The following is a 17,505-nucleotide window of genomic DNA, read 5'->3' as shown; positions in this document are numbered from 1 at the left end:
GATTCAAATTATTTAGAAGTTTAATATAGATACAAAAAGTAATGATTTTAGGAGAATGCAAAAATATGGATGGCTTGATTAGAAAACTGTGTTATGTGATTTAGCAATAACAAAGGCTGTAAAAAATCTTTTACAATTTTCTTTTAACATGTTTTTGAGCATCCTTTTTCCTGAAACAAATGGATGCTTTTACTGAAATTTTAAATGTGAAACATAATTTTATTTTAAATAATAAAGAGTAAAAATATATAGCAAATCTTATTATGATGTCATTCAATGATCAGTATAAAGCAAATTTTCAGTTAGAGCTTAAACCACCCTTAGAAAATATTTTGAATAAATAAACACCATCCGCTGTGTTTGCAGAATAGTTTAAACCATTTGTATAGTAATTATACGAAGCCAAATTAAAAATTTTTACAGCAAGATTAACCTTTTAGATAAATAGATTTTCGTGAGTATGATACCCGATCTAAAAATAATTATTCGAACAAAACTACATAATAGATTACCTATAGCGTTAATCATACGTTCGTTTAAATCTGCTCTACATGTAATGTATACAAACAATGATCGCTATACGACAAAGAAAATTCGGGTTCATTCCAACTATCGTCATGAACAGCAGAACCTTGAACAATATGTCAAATTAACGTCCAAACACCCCTCGTATAGACTACATCAAAATTTGTTAGAAGTAGGGCCCTTGGAGGCATTTTTTTTTCATGCACGTCAGAGCAGAGTTTTAGGTATATAGAAAAGATGATATGAAAACACTGGTTTCTCTCGACAAAATCATTTGACCAAAATAAATAAATAAATAAATAAATAAATAAATAAATAAATAAAGAGAGTAGATAAGAAACAATTTGAGGAGCTCGATGATTAGTATACATCAGGGATGGGGTCAATTACTTTAAAAAGTAATTAATTAAATTACAATTACTTTGACTTTTTTCTTCAATCAAATTACAATTAAATTACAGGCTTTCTGAGACGTGTAATTAATTAAATTACAATTACTTTGCAAAAGTAATTAATTAAATTACAAATTACATTTTTAATTTTTTTTTGAAAATTTTTATAACCCTTGTCAATGAATATACAGAACATCATTTATTTGTATACAAGCTCAGCCTCTGCACATAGAGTACAAGAAATAATATGCTATAGGCATTGTGAATCATTGTGGTTTAATTTATAACATTTATTTACAAAACATCAAAGAATCTCTTAAAGAACTATTCGAGAACAGATTGATGCAGTTTCCACCACACAAAACCTACGTGTACACAAATTGCATGGCTTATGATATTTGATTAAAAGTGGGTATTTTAATAGAGTAAAATGAGTCGCAACTGTAACCCCTCAAATTAAATATTTCCTTTGAAGGTAACCTGAACATCCTAAATTGCTATTTATGTTAAACAATTTTACTTCATAAATCAGAATTGTACAGATAGAAAATTCATTCATAAAAATCTGTTTGGATGTTAAAATAATTATCAAATTGAAAGTTTTTCTTTTCTAAAGCTAGCGGAGCATTTTAGATTGAAATAATTATCTCCATTGGCTTTGTCTTCTAAATCATGGAATGAATATCTCTTTAGAGGAGTTGATTTGTTTTGATTGCAATTTATAGTTGTGATCTGTAGGGCAATTATCACTCCCCAACAAGAGAGAACTTTATAATGACACACACTTTTTTTTTCTTTATCATTGATCAAACAACAAAGATTGAAATATAATAAATGTGTGTTTCATAGCTGAATAGACCTAAGAAGGGTGGATCAAAATTCAGATTTATAAACATAAATTAAAAAAATTCAAAATTAACATAATGATTACAAAGAACCAGATTATTATTATCAAGCCAATCATTTAATTATTTGTTTGTAAACATTAACTTCAGATTTTGTTTAATTGAAGGATTGAGGATATGTTTTACAATAAAATAAAAACCCAGTAAAATGGGGAGGTAGTGGTGACAATATATCATGAATGTGTATTATATAAAGTAATTGAATGTAATTGAAAAAGTAATTGAAATTACATGGTATTTTTTCAGTGTAATTAATTAAATTACAATTACAAGTAATTGAAAAAATGTTCAATTACAAATTACTTCCAATTACTTCAAAAAATGTAATTAATTACAGTCAATTACAATTACTTTTTTCAATTACCCCATCCCTGGTATACATGTATATAAATTGTGAAAAACGCTTTTTTTTCATCCAAAACATTAAAAAAGAAAAGAGCACACTTAAATTGCATTGTTAGTTTGTATTGTTCTCAACTTTTTTCCTCTTTCATTTAGAAAAGATTGTCCAACAGTTATACCACACCAAGAATTCAGGCTCTCCTTACTTCTACCAGCGGTAAATTTTTATCTATTCATTTAGCATATATTGTTTTCATATTTGATTTTCATTAGTTACAACCATAGAATTGAACTTTATATTCACGAATAAGTAAACAATTACGAAATCTATTATTCTTTTTTCATTTACAGATCAAATCTGTTCATTCATCGAATATGATGGAATGTTTTCCCCCCAATCTTCAATTTCTTTTTCTATGATAACAAACTATATCTTTGTTAAAATTATGTTGTAGATATGCAAAATATTTTTGTTAACATGCATGCAGCATAAAATTAGAAAGTACACAGTTTTATATGTACATATTGTGCCAAGATGGACATTTAATATGCAAAGTCAAATTTAACAATGTTATCATGCTTTATCAATTGATCATTAAAGTGAAACGCGATCTAATTATTTGTTTGTTAGCGACGCATACATGTTACGTGACATATTGACATAGCTAACTTACAAGTCTTTGTAACCAAAATAACTTGCAGATAGGGATCAGAAATATGACACTAATGAAAAGTGACCCGGCGCCCATTATTTCTGAAATAAATATAATAATATCTTCCATATGGCTGGACTGACTAAAAATTGTTGGAAAAATTGAAATACTGGTTAAAAAAAACTGTTTCAAATAAGATGTGTTTTTGAAGAATTTATGCGATTGATCGTTGCCAAATATCTAAGCTACATATATGATTTAGTTATTTGGGTTACGTAGACATGTAAATTAGCTTTGTCAACATGTCAAGTATATATAACTGCATATATAATTAAATATAATAATAAAGTTAGTTGCCCTAACGTAAATATTTCTACAGTAAATATGTTAGGAACTATAATTATTCATCATAATCTCGAGACATTTACAAAGTCCAAACATGAAAATCATTCATCTGTTTAACAATTTGAACAAGTCTTGAACGCAGAATGAAAATAACACAATCAAACCAGCTACATAATGCTATTTACTCTTCAAATTTCAGGCTATTTGCACATTGATTTTGGCGTTTTTAACTCGACGAACTAAGCAAAAACTGCACCTGTTAAATGGAAGACCAGGACTTGTATTGTGAGTATAATTTTCATAAAAGCAGATCATATTTTGTAAGTTTGAGAAACCACAAGAGATTCAGTTCAAACATACATACACAGGAAACTCAACCCAATCCTGAAGAAACAAAGCTAAGTAATCTAAATAGTGAAGATAACGAATACATGAAAAATCTCATAAATTCTGTAAACAATACAACATCGAGAAAAGACCCCAAGAGAACAGACCTTCGTCAAAATTTACGACCCTGTAATACTAGGGGGCAGAGTGGTACTCAGGAAAGCCACGGACAGAAAAGTGGGATGAACACCCCAAGCCCCCCCCCCCCCCCCCCCCATCTCCTAGACATCCAATTTAAATATCATGACTTTTTTTGACAAAGATGTTTAAGAGGTTGCATGTCTGTATTATACTCAAATACAGAGGCATAAAAGAAGAAGATGGTCGAAAGGTGAAAAAATAAATCTCAATTATAACAAATTTTTCTTTGATATATCATATAAAAATATACTATATTATTATTAAAAGTATACTTTATGTAAAATCTCCACAATATGCCAAAATCACACAAAGACTGAAATTATTTGCCTATATGAAATAGCATACACATATGGCGTCTAGATTGTACACCCGAATAGTGTGGAATTAAGATGCTAATCGTGGACATGCTCTGCCATATGGCGGACGAGAGCGCTGTCCAGCGTGGCTGTCTTGGCGCAAGCCAGCCGTTAAATGTGTAAAATGTACAAAACAGCAAATTACATACAATTACATTATATTAACAAGAGAACTATTTATCAATGATTTAATCATTTCTATGTATCGTCCAGGAGATAAATGATTACTCAAGTCTTTAACCCTGAAGTCCTTTGACATCCGTGTGTTCAAACTGACCGGAGGCACTTTGAGCATTGTCTACGAACTGTCCCGGATTAACACATACATTTTACACATAATTTCCTTGGTCACATTTGAACGTATTCTTAAGAGACAATGATTTTCTTTGAAAGTGCTAATTGTAACATAGTACACCTTGACTGCAAGACATTTGATACCACCTGTTCTTAAGTTAACGTGTTAATTATTATTCAATTATGTCAATTATGTCCTTCTGCTCAGAGTTACTCAGTATTACTTCTTATATTGTTGTTACAAGCAAATTCAAAGAATTGTGGTCCCCCCTTTCTGTGTCTTAGTGGATAACTTTCCAGGCACGTCAAATATCAAAATCGTAAAAAAAGCCTGGAAAACGTCAGTTTTCCAGGCAATTCAAATATCAAAATCGTAAAAAAAAGCCTGGAAAATATCAGATATTGCAGACTAAGTGGATGGAATGCCATTATTTATGGCTTATTGTAACTGTCTTGTTTGTGTGTCCTGTCTTGTCTGTGCATTATACAAAAGAGACGTAAATTATTGTAGTAATTATAACTATGGCAAAGATTATTGCTTCTCAAAACTACATGAAACTTCAAGATCAAGGTCATGAGGTCAAATATCATAATAAAATCCAAAAGGTCTTGTCACAAGTAATGAACATGTGAAAAAAAAAATCAAAAACCATAGAGCACAATCTTAAAGGTCTTGAAACGGGTAATGCACATGTCAAATGTAAAAGTCATATCTTCTCCAAATCAAATGTTATATGCAATGTTAAAATTTTTGAAAATTTTGTCAAACTTCAAGGTCAAGGTTATGGGATTAAAAATCATAGTACATTTGAAAATGCTAATCGTCACAAGTAATGCACATGTCAAATATGAATGCCATAATCTTCGTTCCTTCAGAAGTTAGCAACACTAATGAAATGTTTGAAATTTAGGTCAAACTTGAAGGTCAAGGTCACGGGGTAAAATATCATAGCACATTCGGAAAAATTTTGACACAGGTAATGCACTTGCCAAATATAAACGTCCTATCATATGTCATTAAAAAAAATCACAAAAGTTAAAATTTTTGAAAATTAGATCACACATGAAAGTCAAAGGGTCAAGAATCATAGCATGCTCGGAAACACTACTTATCAGAAATGCACATGTTAAATATGATAGCCCTCTCTATTCTCAACCAAAAGTTATAAGCAAAGATAAAAATTTTGAAGAGTATGTCAAACTTTGAGGTCAAGGTCACGGGGTCAAAAATCGTAGTATATTTGGAAAGGTCTTGTCACAAATAATACACATATCAAAATTGAAACCACTATCTCTTCTCATTCAAAAGTTATGACCAATTTAAAGTAATGTTAAAATTTTTGAAAAGTAGGTCAACCTTCCAGTTCAAGGTCACGGGGTCAAAAATCATAGTGTATTTGAAAAGGTCTTGACACAGGTAATGTACATGTGAAATATGAAAGCCCCATCTCTTCTCATTCAAAAGTTATGACCGAGATTAAAGTTTTTGTGACAGACAGACAGATAGACGGACAGACTGACAGATGGACAGACCGGCAGACAGACTGACATAAAGACGAATGAGATTTAATGTCCCCTCGCTTTCGCGAAGGCGGGGGACAATTAATTGGTTGTTTAATACAAGATCTTCAGTTGGAAACTGGACCTTGCACTGTCCACGCCGACTCCAGATCAAGTAGAAAACGCCAAGTTTTGGACAGTTAATAAATTATTAAACGAAGAACCAACTTGTGTATTTCAACCGGACAACACACACTAAAGAGGGCAAAAAAGATCATTTTTCTCAAACCATACCACAATTTTTCGATATGAGTTGGTTTTCGCTCCATATTTTTGAAAGTTTATTCTCAAAGTTTGCGTAAAAATATACATTTTTGGGTAAACAAAAACATGGAGTGAAGACCCAATATGCCTTAAAAATACACTTTTATGACACAGCATTCGCATCTTTCCGAGAAATACTTGAAGTCCATTTATTAAATGCCAACATTCATCAGGATCTGTGTAGCGTAGTGGTTAGCGTGTTAGTCTCAAAAGAAAATGATACTTAAGATTTTAATTGCTAGGGTTCGAACCCCACAAATACCACATTATTATTATTATAATTAATTTTTAGGTCACCTGAGTCACTCAGGTGACCTATTGCTATCCGTTTTTGTCTGTCGTCGTGCGTCGTCCGTCGTGCGTTAACTTTTGAACATTTTCAAATTCTTCTCTAGAACCGCTCAACCAATTTCAACCAATTTTGGCATATAGCATCTTTGGGTGAAGGGGAACAAAAATTTTGAATTTCATGGTCCCTGCCCCCCTGGGGCTTGAGGGGTGGAGCTAAAACCACCAAAATTGATGCAATCTTTAAAAATCTTCTTCTTTACTCCTGGACATCAAGCAGTCAAACTGTTGACATGATTGTAATAAGCATTGGGCCCTCTACCAAAATTGTGAAATTCATGGCCCCAGGGTCAGGGGTTCTGGTGCTAGGGTGGGGCTATATAGATCATATAGTGAAAATACATTATTTCTTTGAAAATCTTCTTCTCTGCTCCTGGGTATTATTTAAACAAACTAAATGCATGGTTATGACAAGCAATGATGCCTTTTCCAAAATTGTGAAATTCATGGCCCCAGGGTCAGGGGTTCTGGTATTAGGGTAGGGCTCTATTTATTATATAGTGAAAATGCACTAATTCTTTGAAAATCTTCTTCTCTGCTCCAGGGTGTTATTGAAACAAACTAAGTGCATGATAATGGTGCACAAGGATGATTTTTCCAAAATTTTGAAATTCATGGCCCCAGGGTCAGGGGTTCTGGTGGTTGGGCGGGGCTATATAGATCATATAGTGAAAGTGCATTATTTCTTTGAAAATCTTCTTCTCTTCTCCTGGGTATTATTTAAACAAACTAAGTGCATGGTTATGACAAGCAATGATGCCTTTTCCAAAATTGTGAAATTCGTGGCCCCAGGGTCAGGGGTTCTGGTATTAGGGTGGGGCTCTATAGATTATATAGTCAAAATGCATTAATTCTTTGAAAATCTTCTTCTCTGCTCCTTGGTGTTTTTTAAACAATCTAAGTGCATGATAATGGTGCACAAGGATGAATATTCCAAAATTGTGAATTCATGGCCTCAGGGTCAGGGGTTCTGGTGTAAAGGGGGGGGGGTATTGATTATATAGTGAAAATGCATTAATTCTTTGAAAATATTCTTCTCTGCTCCTGGGTATTATATAAACAAACTAAGTGCATGGTTATAATAAGCATTGATGCCTTATCCAAAATTGTGAATTTCATGGCCCCAGGGCCAGGGGTTCTGGTGCTGGGGGGGGGGGCTATATAGAGCATATAGTGAAAGTGCATTATTTCTTTGAAAATCTTCTTCTCTTCTCCAAGGTATTATTTAAACAAACTAAGTGCATGGTTATGACAAGCAATGATGCCCTTTCCGAAATTGTGAAATTCATGGCCCCAGGGTCAGGGGTTCTGGTGCTAGGGTGGGGCTATATAGATCATATAGTGAAAATACATTATTTCTTTGAAAATCTTCTTCTCTGCTCCTGGGTATTATTTAAACAAACTAAGTGCATGGTTATGAGAAGCAATGATGCCTTTTCCAAAATTGTAAAATTCATGGCCCCAGGGTCAGGGGTTCTGGTATTGGGTAGGGCTCTATTTATTATATAGTGAAAATGCATTAATTCTTTGAAAATCTTCTTCTCTGCTCCTGGGTGTTATTGAAACAAACTAAGTGCATGATAATGGTGCACAAGGATGATTTTTCCAAAATTTTGAAATTCTCGGCCCCAGGATCAGGGGTTCTGGTGTAAGGGGGGGGGGGGGCTCTATTGATTATACAGTGAAAGTGCATTATTTCTTTGAAAATCTTCTTCTCTGCTCCTGGATATTATATAAACAAACTAAGTGCATGGTTATAATAAGCATTGATGCCTTATCCAAAATTGTGAATTTCATGGCCCCAGGGTCAGGGGTTCTGGTGTAAGGGGGGCTCTATTGTTTATATAGTGAAAATGCATTAATTCTTTGAAAATCTTCTTCTCTATTCCTGGATATTATATAAACAAACTAAGTGCATGGTTATAATAAGCATTGATGCCTTTTCCAAAATTGTGAATTTCATGGCCCCTGGGTCAGGGGTTCTGGTGGTTGGGTGGGGCTCTATTGATTATATAGTGAAAGTGCATTATTTCTTTGAAAATCTTCTTCTCTTCTCCAAGGTATTATTTAAACAAACTAAGTGCATGGTTATGACAAGCAATGATGCCTTTTCCAAAATTGTGAATTTCATGGCCCCAGGGTCAGGGGTTCTGGTGGTAGGGTGGGGCTCTATTGATTATATAGTGAAAATGCATTAATTCTTTGAAAATCTTCTTCTCTGATCCTGGGTATTATTTAAACAAACTAAGTGCATAGTAATGGTGCACAAGGATGCTTTTTCCAAAATTGTGAAATTATGGCCCCAGGGTCAGGGGTTCTGGTGCTAGGACGGGGCTATATAAATCAGATAGTGAAAATGCATTTATTCTTTGAAAAATCTTCTTCTCTACTTCTGGATATTATTGAAACAAATTGAATACATAGTTATGATAAGCAAGGGTGACTCTACCAAAATTGTGAAATTCATGGCCCCAGGGTCAGGGGTTCTGGTGCTAGGACGGGCTATATAGATCATGTAGTGAAAGACTAGTGCATTATTTCTTTGAAAATCTTCTCTTCTCCTGGGTATTATTGAAACAAATTGAATACATAGTTATGATAAGCAAGGGCGACTCTACCAAAATTGTGAAATTCATGGCCCCCAATAAGGGGCTGTGGTGCTGGGGGGGGGGGGCTCTATTGATAATATAGTGAATCTGTAGTAAAAATACATTATTTCTTTGAAAATCTTCTCTGCACCTGGGCATATTAGAGGTAAAAACAGTAAAAGTTTTAATAAAGATTTTTGAACATCTGGACCATTTGTTCAAGTGTTCTGGTCCTGGCCAGGGCTCTATTAATTTGTATTCAACTGAGAGGAGTTATTCCCCTTTGCCATTTACTTTTGATAATTAATCACTGTGAATAATGTACTTGAAAGGTTAATAGAATAGGAGAATTATGCAAGATTTTTTATTGTATAATACAAAAAGTACTTTTATAGTTTAAATGATCAGGTAGACTTGTAAGTAATAGATAAATAAAAATGAGACAAAAATAACCTGTCTTATTCAATGTTCAACAAAGACCAAGAGAGTCCAATGTAAGAGATTTCATCAAGAAATTAAAATAGTACAGAATCCCTGATAATTTGTTAATATACTGTATGGTGATAGTGAAAATCTTCTTCTCTGCTCCTGGGGAACAGATTAGAACCTAATTTATGAACTGTTAATGAACAGTAGACTAATTATTTTGTTGATCCTGATCACCCTATTTTTCTTGCTTTGGGCAACAGCTTCACCTTTCAGTTCACTTTATACTCCATGGATCCTCTATATTGTTGTATTATACTCAGGTGACCGTTAAGGCCCTTGGGCCTCTTGTTATATATCTAAAGCTATAGGCATTCTGCATGCCTTGCTCACCCATCGTCTTTGTTGTATTTAAAATTATCTCAATGATATACTAATGAAATTTTGAGTAACATCTGTTCTCAGTTTATGGTTTTAAGTCCATGGAAACATAGGAACCCCTGGAAACACTAGAGGCGAGATCAGGTGCCTAAAAGTAGTAAGAATCCTTTCTTTATAGGTCACACCCGCTTTGGGTCCTTTATACTGACCTGTAATCTGTAGTCAAAATTAGTATGAAAACAATTACCTAACATTTCGTATGAAATATGACAAGCAAAATTGACCAAACGATACTCTGTATATGAGGGCATTATGACGATTATAGAACTTAATGAGACGAAGCAAAATTTGTAAAGCCCTCGATCGTTTTGTGACCAAGGAAATTATGTGTAAAAATGTTTATGTTTATCTGGGACAAATCGTAGACAATGATCAAAGTGCCTTCGGCCAGTTTGAACATACGGATGTCAAAGGACTTCAGGGTGAAAGACTTGAGTAAACATTTATCTCCTGGACGATACAAAGAATTGATTAAATAACTGATACATGTAAATAGCTCTCCTGTAAATATTATGTAATTGTATGTAATTTGCTGTTTTGTACATTTTACACAGTTAACGGCTGGCTTGCACTATGCTGGACAGCGCTCTCGCCCGCTATATGGCAGAGCCTTTCCACTTTGTCGCCCTAAACTGGAGTTCACCATCTTAATTCCACACTATTCGGGTGTACAATTTGGAAGTCAGTTACAATAACTTATTTGACGGTTTTCTGCCTCGGTTTAAGAATTGTTCGTACCTGGCACATATACTCTCTATGTCGGGTGCCTATGTACATACCGGAAACAATACTGATGAATAGACAGCTTATATTGATGATAAAGGAATATTCCTATGTTGATACATAATTCTGATGGAATTATGGAAATAAACGATGGACAAGCTGAAATCATCCCGTTCATCATATAAGTTAGTTGGTCAGTAAAACATCCAAATATGAAACAGATGTGTCAGACTCTGTGACATCTTTTATACTGAGCTCACTGATAATATCGATTCTAAATTTGTATGAAAATTTGTAATTGATATTACGTAGTCGACATGTCTTATATGTCAAATTGAAGGCCACAAAAAGAACTTTATTTACATGTAGATCTAGAATTTTTGATTAAATTCTGCTTCATAGGATTACGAAAAGGTTGGCCAATAAAGGAGCACTCTGTTACCAATAATCAATTAAGAACGAAATAATTTAAACACCGTTTATTTCTTTTAAGAAATGAAAAACAGAGAAAATAATAGGTCTGCAAAATCATTAAAAAAAGTGCATTTTTTGTTAAGAAAAAATGATAACAGGAATGGTCTCAAGCACACTTTTTTAGAGAAAATTAATTAAGGACGTTTTTGGTAAATTGGGATATGTAGACAGTGGATTTTGGACTGGATGGCTCAGTGATAAAAGGCTGAGTAGAATTGCAGGGTGTTCCGGATTAGTACTGACGATCCTTTTAAGACACTCAACAAAAGTTTATCTGAACAAGGTTGACCAAAGGATGACTGCATTTAACGCCGGTTTTTGGGTCTCTTTCGGTCGCTTCTGTTGCTTTCATATCTTAACTTACTATTTGTTACAGAATCCTATCAATTTGCACCAAATTTAAATGTTAAAATGATTTTAGACTGTGATACAATGAAATAATTCTATATTTTTTTGTCCTTTTTGCTTTCCAAATATAGAGAATTTACTTTTACCTGCTCTTGATTGAACATTAGGTATTCCTGAGAAGTGGAGCTAACATTGTAAGAATGGGTCTAAAATTAGAATAGATAAATTTAACAATGACATGCATTAAAAATACATGATCACTCTTTTCCACGTCCCTCTTTATCCTGTATGGCACAAATATACTTTTTTACCAAGCTTTCAAAACGAAATTAACAATATGAGCACGTCCATATAAGTAAAGAATATTTTAAATCGATGCCTGACAATTTAACGTATTCGAACACAATATCCTAGTTGGCATAAAACATGCTACCTTATAAGTCACGTGACGAAATTTAGTATTCACAGAGTTTCCTGAGGTAAGAAATCACGTGGTGAATTACAATATTCAACATGTCACAACCCTTGTTCACAATAGAGAGAACGAATGTAAGAGGATCGAAGCAGTTTTTTTCTCTTTTTAAACATTAGCGCATGTTTGTCTATTAATCTCCTTTTAATACAACATTATAAATGCAAATATATAACTACTGTTAAACAGACAAAGGCTGACTATGTATAAAGTCAGTGAAAAAAGTGTGCGTCCTCATTATCGTACGGAGATTCGATAAATTGCGCTGACTCCTGCCTTTGAAAAAGTATTCGTACTTAATTTTATTTAATATAATTACGTAAAGTTGTAGATTGGATATTACCAATCCTGCAGTTAAAAGAAAAATACTAAAAGTTTATTTTGTCACAATTTTCGCATGTCCTTAAGTGCAGTCATCCTTTAAAAGTAAAGAGGATTAAACCAATATTTACAATGTAAATGTGTTTCTGGACGGGGAAGCGAAGCCGTAACCCTTGCATTACTAATCAAGTGCTCTATCACTGAGCCATCTTTGTAAAAGATGCATTTGAAAAACTTGCACATTACATTTTTTTTAAAATTCCAAACAATAAGAAAAATTAGATTTGACAGGTTTTGACAGGTTTCCGTCAGTAGAGATTTGGACTTTTACACGCTAACTAAACGCAAATTATTTTAAGGAAAAAGACCCAGGAAATGATGGAAAGTCTTTCTTTTCAGCCCCATGGATATTCTAAAGAGGTCTCACAGGTTTTCCTATGCTGCAGCATTTGGGACTCTTGCCCGTCTTTGCTCCGATATAGTGTTTGAAGCTAAATATGCATTCAACTACGACGGTCCCACATACTTGAAAGGTCTGTTGGTTTGTACATTAATATTCAGTATGTAATCTTTATATGAATTTAAACTGCAACTGTAAACTTTTGAAAAACGTGTTTTTCTTTAATTTTACACAGTTTCATATATCCGGGTTTTTAAGATACTTAGTCTTCTGGCATTTAAAGATTTAGGACCAAATAAGGAAAATGTAAAATTGAAAATTTTTCTAGATATTCTTGAAATTACAAAAAGTGCAGACTATATAATCTAGCGGATAAACCATGACCACATACATTATATCAACATTCATTTGTTATGATGGCACAAAATAACTCTCAAATTGTAATATTAAAGTTTCCGGGTTGATGGTTCATGCCCAACATGCTACATGTAAGTTGGACATGTAGTAAATTTTATTGAATAAGTTTCTTTAGACATATAGAAACAGATTTTGTACGTTTATTCCAATTCAAATATCCGGTAGAGAGTCTCTCAAGAATCTTTGTTTATGAGTTTAAAAATTACAATTTTGAAAAACAGAACACATTTTCTATAGTACCTGGAATAAGCTTTATGAGGCATAAACATGTATTTAATTTTAAAATTTATATCTACTTATACGGATTCTTGCATACCACAAAGGGCACTAAGTTTATCACATGCTTTATTTCTTACATACCACAAAGGGCACTAAGTTTATCACATGCTTAATTATGATATCTTCTTTACTACTGACAATTTACCGGACAAACTTTTTGTGTGATCATGATGAGCAATGGGCGGAAACAATTTTTTTTTTAAAAATCCATCTTCCTAGGACCCGACTGACTTGTGGGACTTACGCGTAGACGAACAGATATATCAAAATCTAAGGCAAATTGTATTCCTATTATATGTATGTATTTATCTGCAAATGAAACTAAGTTCCCCTCTGCAAAATACATGTATTTGATCTTTAGCTGGACAAGAAATAGGAGGCGCTCATACAGAATAACAGATCTTGCATAGCACCTAAGGCCAGAGCAATCTAACTAGTTCAGTTCAACATTTTAAGGACTTTAGAAAGAAAGAGGTATCGAAAGGGGAGGGGGCATTAATTATTTACAATTTATTAAATTGATGGAATGGCTATAACTCTGGCAAGCTCATTACTGTATAAAGAAACTAAAACGGATTTTACCATGCTTTTGTAGCAAGAAACATATTATAAGCTCGAATTTGAGTATGAAATGGTTGTTTACATTTAGAGGGTATATCAACACACTAATAATGTTACATTTAAGGTCCATAGAATTTTATTGTAAACATGTTAAAATTTTCTACAAACTCATCAATTTATGCACAACCCTAAGAATTAACCTGTGTGATAATAAAATGCAATACGAAGGATATTTTATGTTTCTTTCAGTGTTCATTGCACTTACCTCGATGTTAATATATGGTCTTGGTTACTATCCTTTGTTTGCCGGAATCACAGCAGAGAGTCCCATAGGATACTTAATTGCTACATTGTTTGCATGGACGTTCACAGCTAATTTTTTCGCCAACTCTTTCTGTGAACAGAATTTGGATGTACGTATTTGTTTGCGTGTATATATTTGAGAAAGAAAATCTTGATGCTGTCAGTCATTTCAAAAGGCACTCCTAAATTTGAAAATATTAAGGTACTTTTAAATAAGCCTTTTGAAACTGTTCTATGTTACTGAAAGTTATGTTACTTTATATTTGTTTCAGGTTTCCTATTTTATTCTGATTGTCATGTTGTTACCAGAAATCGTCTGCTACCTGTATCTTAGCTTCAGTCTTCCCGCCAGATTCGTCTTATCTATTGTTAAACCAAAGAAAAAAACCAAACTTGCTGTTGACTTTGAAAGCAGTGAAGATCTATATGAATCAATCCTAAAATCCTACCAAGGCAACCATGTTCGAAAATTGTTCAGAAAACCAGAGCCTCCTTCCCCGTTAGTTTATTTGAACATTTTACTTTTAAAAATACATGTAGTATCATAGATTTACGTATTTAATAGAAAATTTACGATTAATACGAAATATTAGAAGTATTGTCTTGAATCCCTCTACCTATTGACTTTTTAATACTTCGAAAAGTAGGATCTTGGCAAAGTATGTCACGTTTATTTATTAGGGATGGCAACGAATATTCGAACATTCGAATATTCATGCGATGAGCTGATATTCGAATATAAATTTAAGATTCAAATATTCGGTGTTTTTCAGATTTCATAAAAAGAAGTACTGTGATTAATAAATTTTGATTAGAACAGCGCTGGAATTATCCCTGTTTAATTTACTAGCGATCAATTTTTTCACTACTTTCTTATCTTATAAATCTACTAGATTACATTACAAAAATGCTTTATGTATAATACATAACGTACTTTCGTAGTTTTTATTAGTTAGATACGATCAGATCTAGAATCGAGGACAAAAATGAAATCTATAAATGTCTAAAAGGCGTGAAGAGCATACTTATCAAAATAAAATTAATTGATCATTGAATGAATGTCCGATAGAATTTATCTGTAATTAATATTGTAAAGGGCTTGATTTCAGAATAAATGTGTAAATTACTTAATTATCTCGGGTTGTACATAATCCTGAATTTTATATTCATTATTGGGAAATTAGTAAATTACCTAGGAAAATTGTCTATGGAAATATTTGCTTACATTGTATCAAAGATTATAATCTCTTATCAGGCAGATATAATTGTAATTCATTACAAGTATTGAAATCTGAACAGTCACCGTTATGACTATCTTGCCTTTTGTAAGACGACTGGTTCCTCAGTTGGAGCTACTATAAATACACGTTTCATTTGTTAAAATTATACTTTTCTACATTTAAATCAATTATTTATTTCAAACATTGACAAATATCAAATGGAATTTCTTATTGTACACCGACAAAAGTCTTCATACAATTTTACTTCCAATATAAGTATAGCTACGCTAAACCTTTCATGAGAGTAGGATGATGCATATTTAAAATAAAAGATTTATTTATTTTATCGAATATTCGAATATATGCGAATACGTTCATTGAATATTCGAATATGAATTATAGACAAAATTGACATCCCTATTATTTATATATATTTTGCTTGTAGAAATGAATGTTTAAAAGAGAAAAATATACAGTAAAGCAATGTTCTCCTATGAAAACATTTTTAAAGAAGAGTTTTATTTGTAAAGTTTACTTTTCTTTGAGTCGGACACAAGTTTTCTCCTCCTACACATAATCATTAAATTTTATTTTCCAATGCAGACCGCCTGAAGGGAAAAAGAACAAAATAATCTCTCTCCTGAAAACACTATCTCAGAAAATATTCTACAGACGTAAGAAAGGTAAATTTACTCTTGTTTGTTAATATAATTAGGTATTTTTACAGAACATTACAAATACAAACATTATTACTTTCACGAATAAAGTTTGTAAGTAACTGTAAAAGATAATGAAAAGATCGTAGTAAAAAGGATTAGAAAGTCAAAAGTTTAACATTTGAATGCTGGAGTTATCCTTTTTATACAGCCTTAACTTACATCTTAAAAGAAATTCCTATGTAAGTGTGAAAAATATTAGATTGGCATCAGTTCCCATAAAAGAAACAGTGTAAAATTTTATTTTGTTCAATAGATTATGTGGATATTGTTTCTGAATATGTTACATTGTGAAAGGAATGTATTGATATTTTTTGTCGGGACCTCGGTAACAAATATGTTGCACTCAAATTTTTATTTTGGGTATTTCTAATATTATATGATATTAATTTTACAGTCTCGTAAAAAGAACATACCAAATATTTTGTTCTTCCGATCTTTTAAGGTTAAAGCTCTTTCATGAACATTCTTGAGATGTTTTTTCTATCATCTCAAACTAAGTAGATTGTCCGTATCACATTACTATTATCGTCCTCAAGCAAATGTACTTGATGTGTCTAGTACCCTTTAGTTATTTCTGAAAGAAAATAATTTTTTTTTATTTTTCAGGATTCCGATATTCAGCTAGGATGATGTCAGTAATATCTGTAGGATTTGTATTACTCTATACAGTAAGTTAAGATTTATCAACTCAATTCAATAAATTTTATAAATTCTCTAGTTATTTCTTCACCACTTCTTTTCCTACATTGTCTGCCCGAGTTTCAAAGCATATTTGATTGATTTTTGATAGATTTATGTGTTAAATTTCTTTTATCCATAATAAGGGATAACTTTCATTTCTTTTTTCTTTGTTTTCTTTTTAGCGACCGTTAATGCTGATTGAACGTTTGCAAACTGAGTTTTGCCGGCGAGGCGTAAGCGGAGACGGTAAAACGGATGTTTGTGACCGTCAAATCAGCATTAACGGTTGCAAATAACAAATAAAAAGATAGTTATTCCCATTCTAATGCCATTTATGCATTTTATTTTATGTTTACCTCTTATTGTGTAATGTTTTGTGAAATGAAATATGTCATGAAGGGTTGTTTTTTGCGTCGTTCTTTATGACGTCACAATAAAAGGTTTTCACTCTCGTTTGTGCTTATTCTAGGAGGTTCGATCCAGAGCTTTTAAGCAGATTTTTGTCTGGACCTTTATTTCTAAAATTCTGCATCGTATTTAAGTTCTTGCATTAAATTTGGATTCTAGAATGCAAATTAAACTATACTCAATGAAAAAAAAAACGCGATTAAATTCCATTC

At 32.6% G+C, this 17,505-nt stretch overlaps 1 protein-coding gene across 1 annotated transcript in view; it reads left to right on the top strand.

Moving 5' to 3' along the window:
• LOC133181352 (receptor for retinol uptake stra6-like) overlaps positions 1–17,505 on the top strand; it is a 36,569-nt gene that overhangs the window by 8,811 nt on the left and 10,253 nt on the right. The window contains exons 2-8 of the mRNA XM_061315871.1: positions 2,321–2,381; positions 3,362–3,447; positions 12,705–12,838; positions 14,212–14,375; positions 14,538–14,764; positions 16,089–16,168; positions 16,811–16,872. Of these exons, the coding sequence (XP_061171855.1) occupies positions 2,321–2,381; positions 3,362–3,447; positions 12,705–12,838; positions 14,212–14,375; positions 14,538–14,764; positions 16,089–16,168; positions 16,811–16,872 (814 nt within the window). The remainder of the gene's footprint in view (positions 1–2,320; positions 2,382–3,361; positions 3,448–12,704; positions 12,839–14,211; positions 14,376–14,537; positions 14,765–16,088; positions 16,169–16,810; positions 16,873–17,505) is intronic.

The sequence above is a fragment of the Saccostrea echinata genome, unplaced genomic scaffold (assembly GCF_033153115.1).
Source record: "Saccostrea echinata isolate AGI-Se365-2 ecotype Australia unplaced genomic scaffold, CSIRO_AGI_Sech_v1 ptg000008l, whole genome shotgun sequence".
Taxonomy (NCBI): domain Eukaryota; kingdom Metazoa; phylum Mollusca; class Bivalvia; order Ostreida; family Ostreidae; genus Saccostrea; species Saccostrea echinata.
The sequence above is the reverse complement of the archived record's forward strand: the minus strand, read 5'-3'. Positions and strand labels throughout refer to the sequence as shown.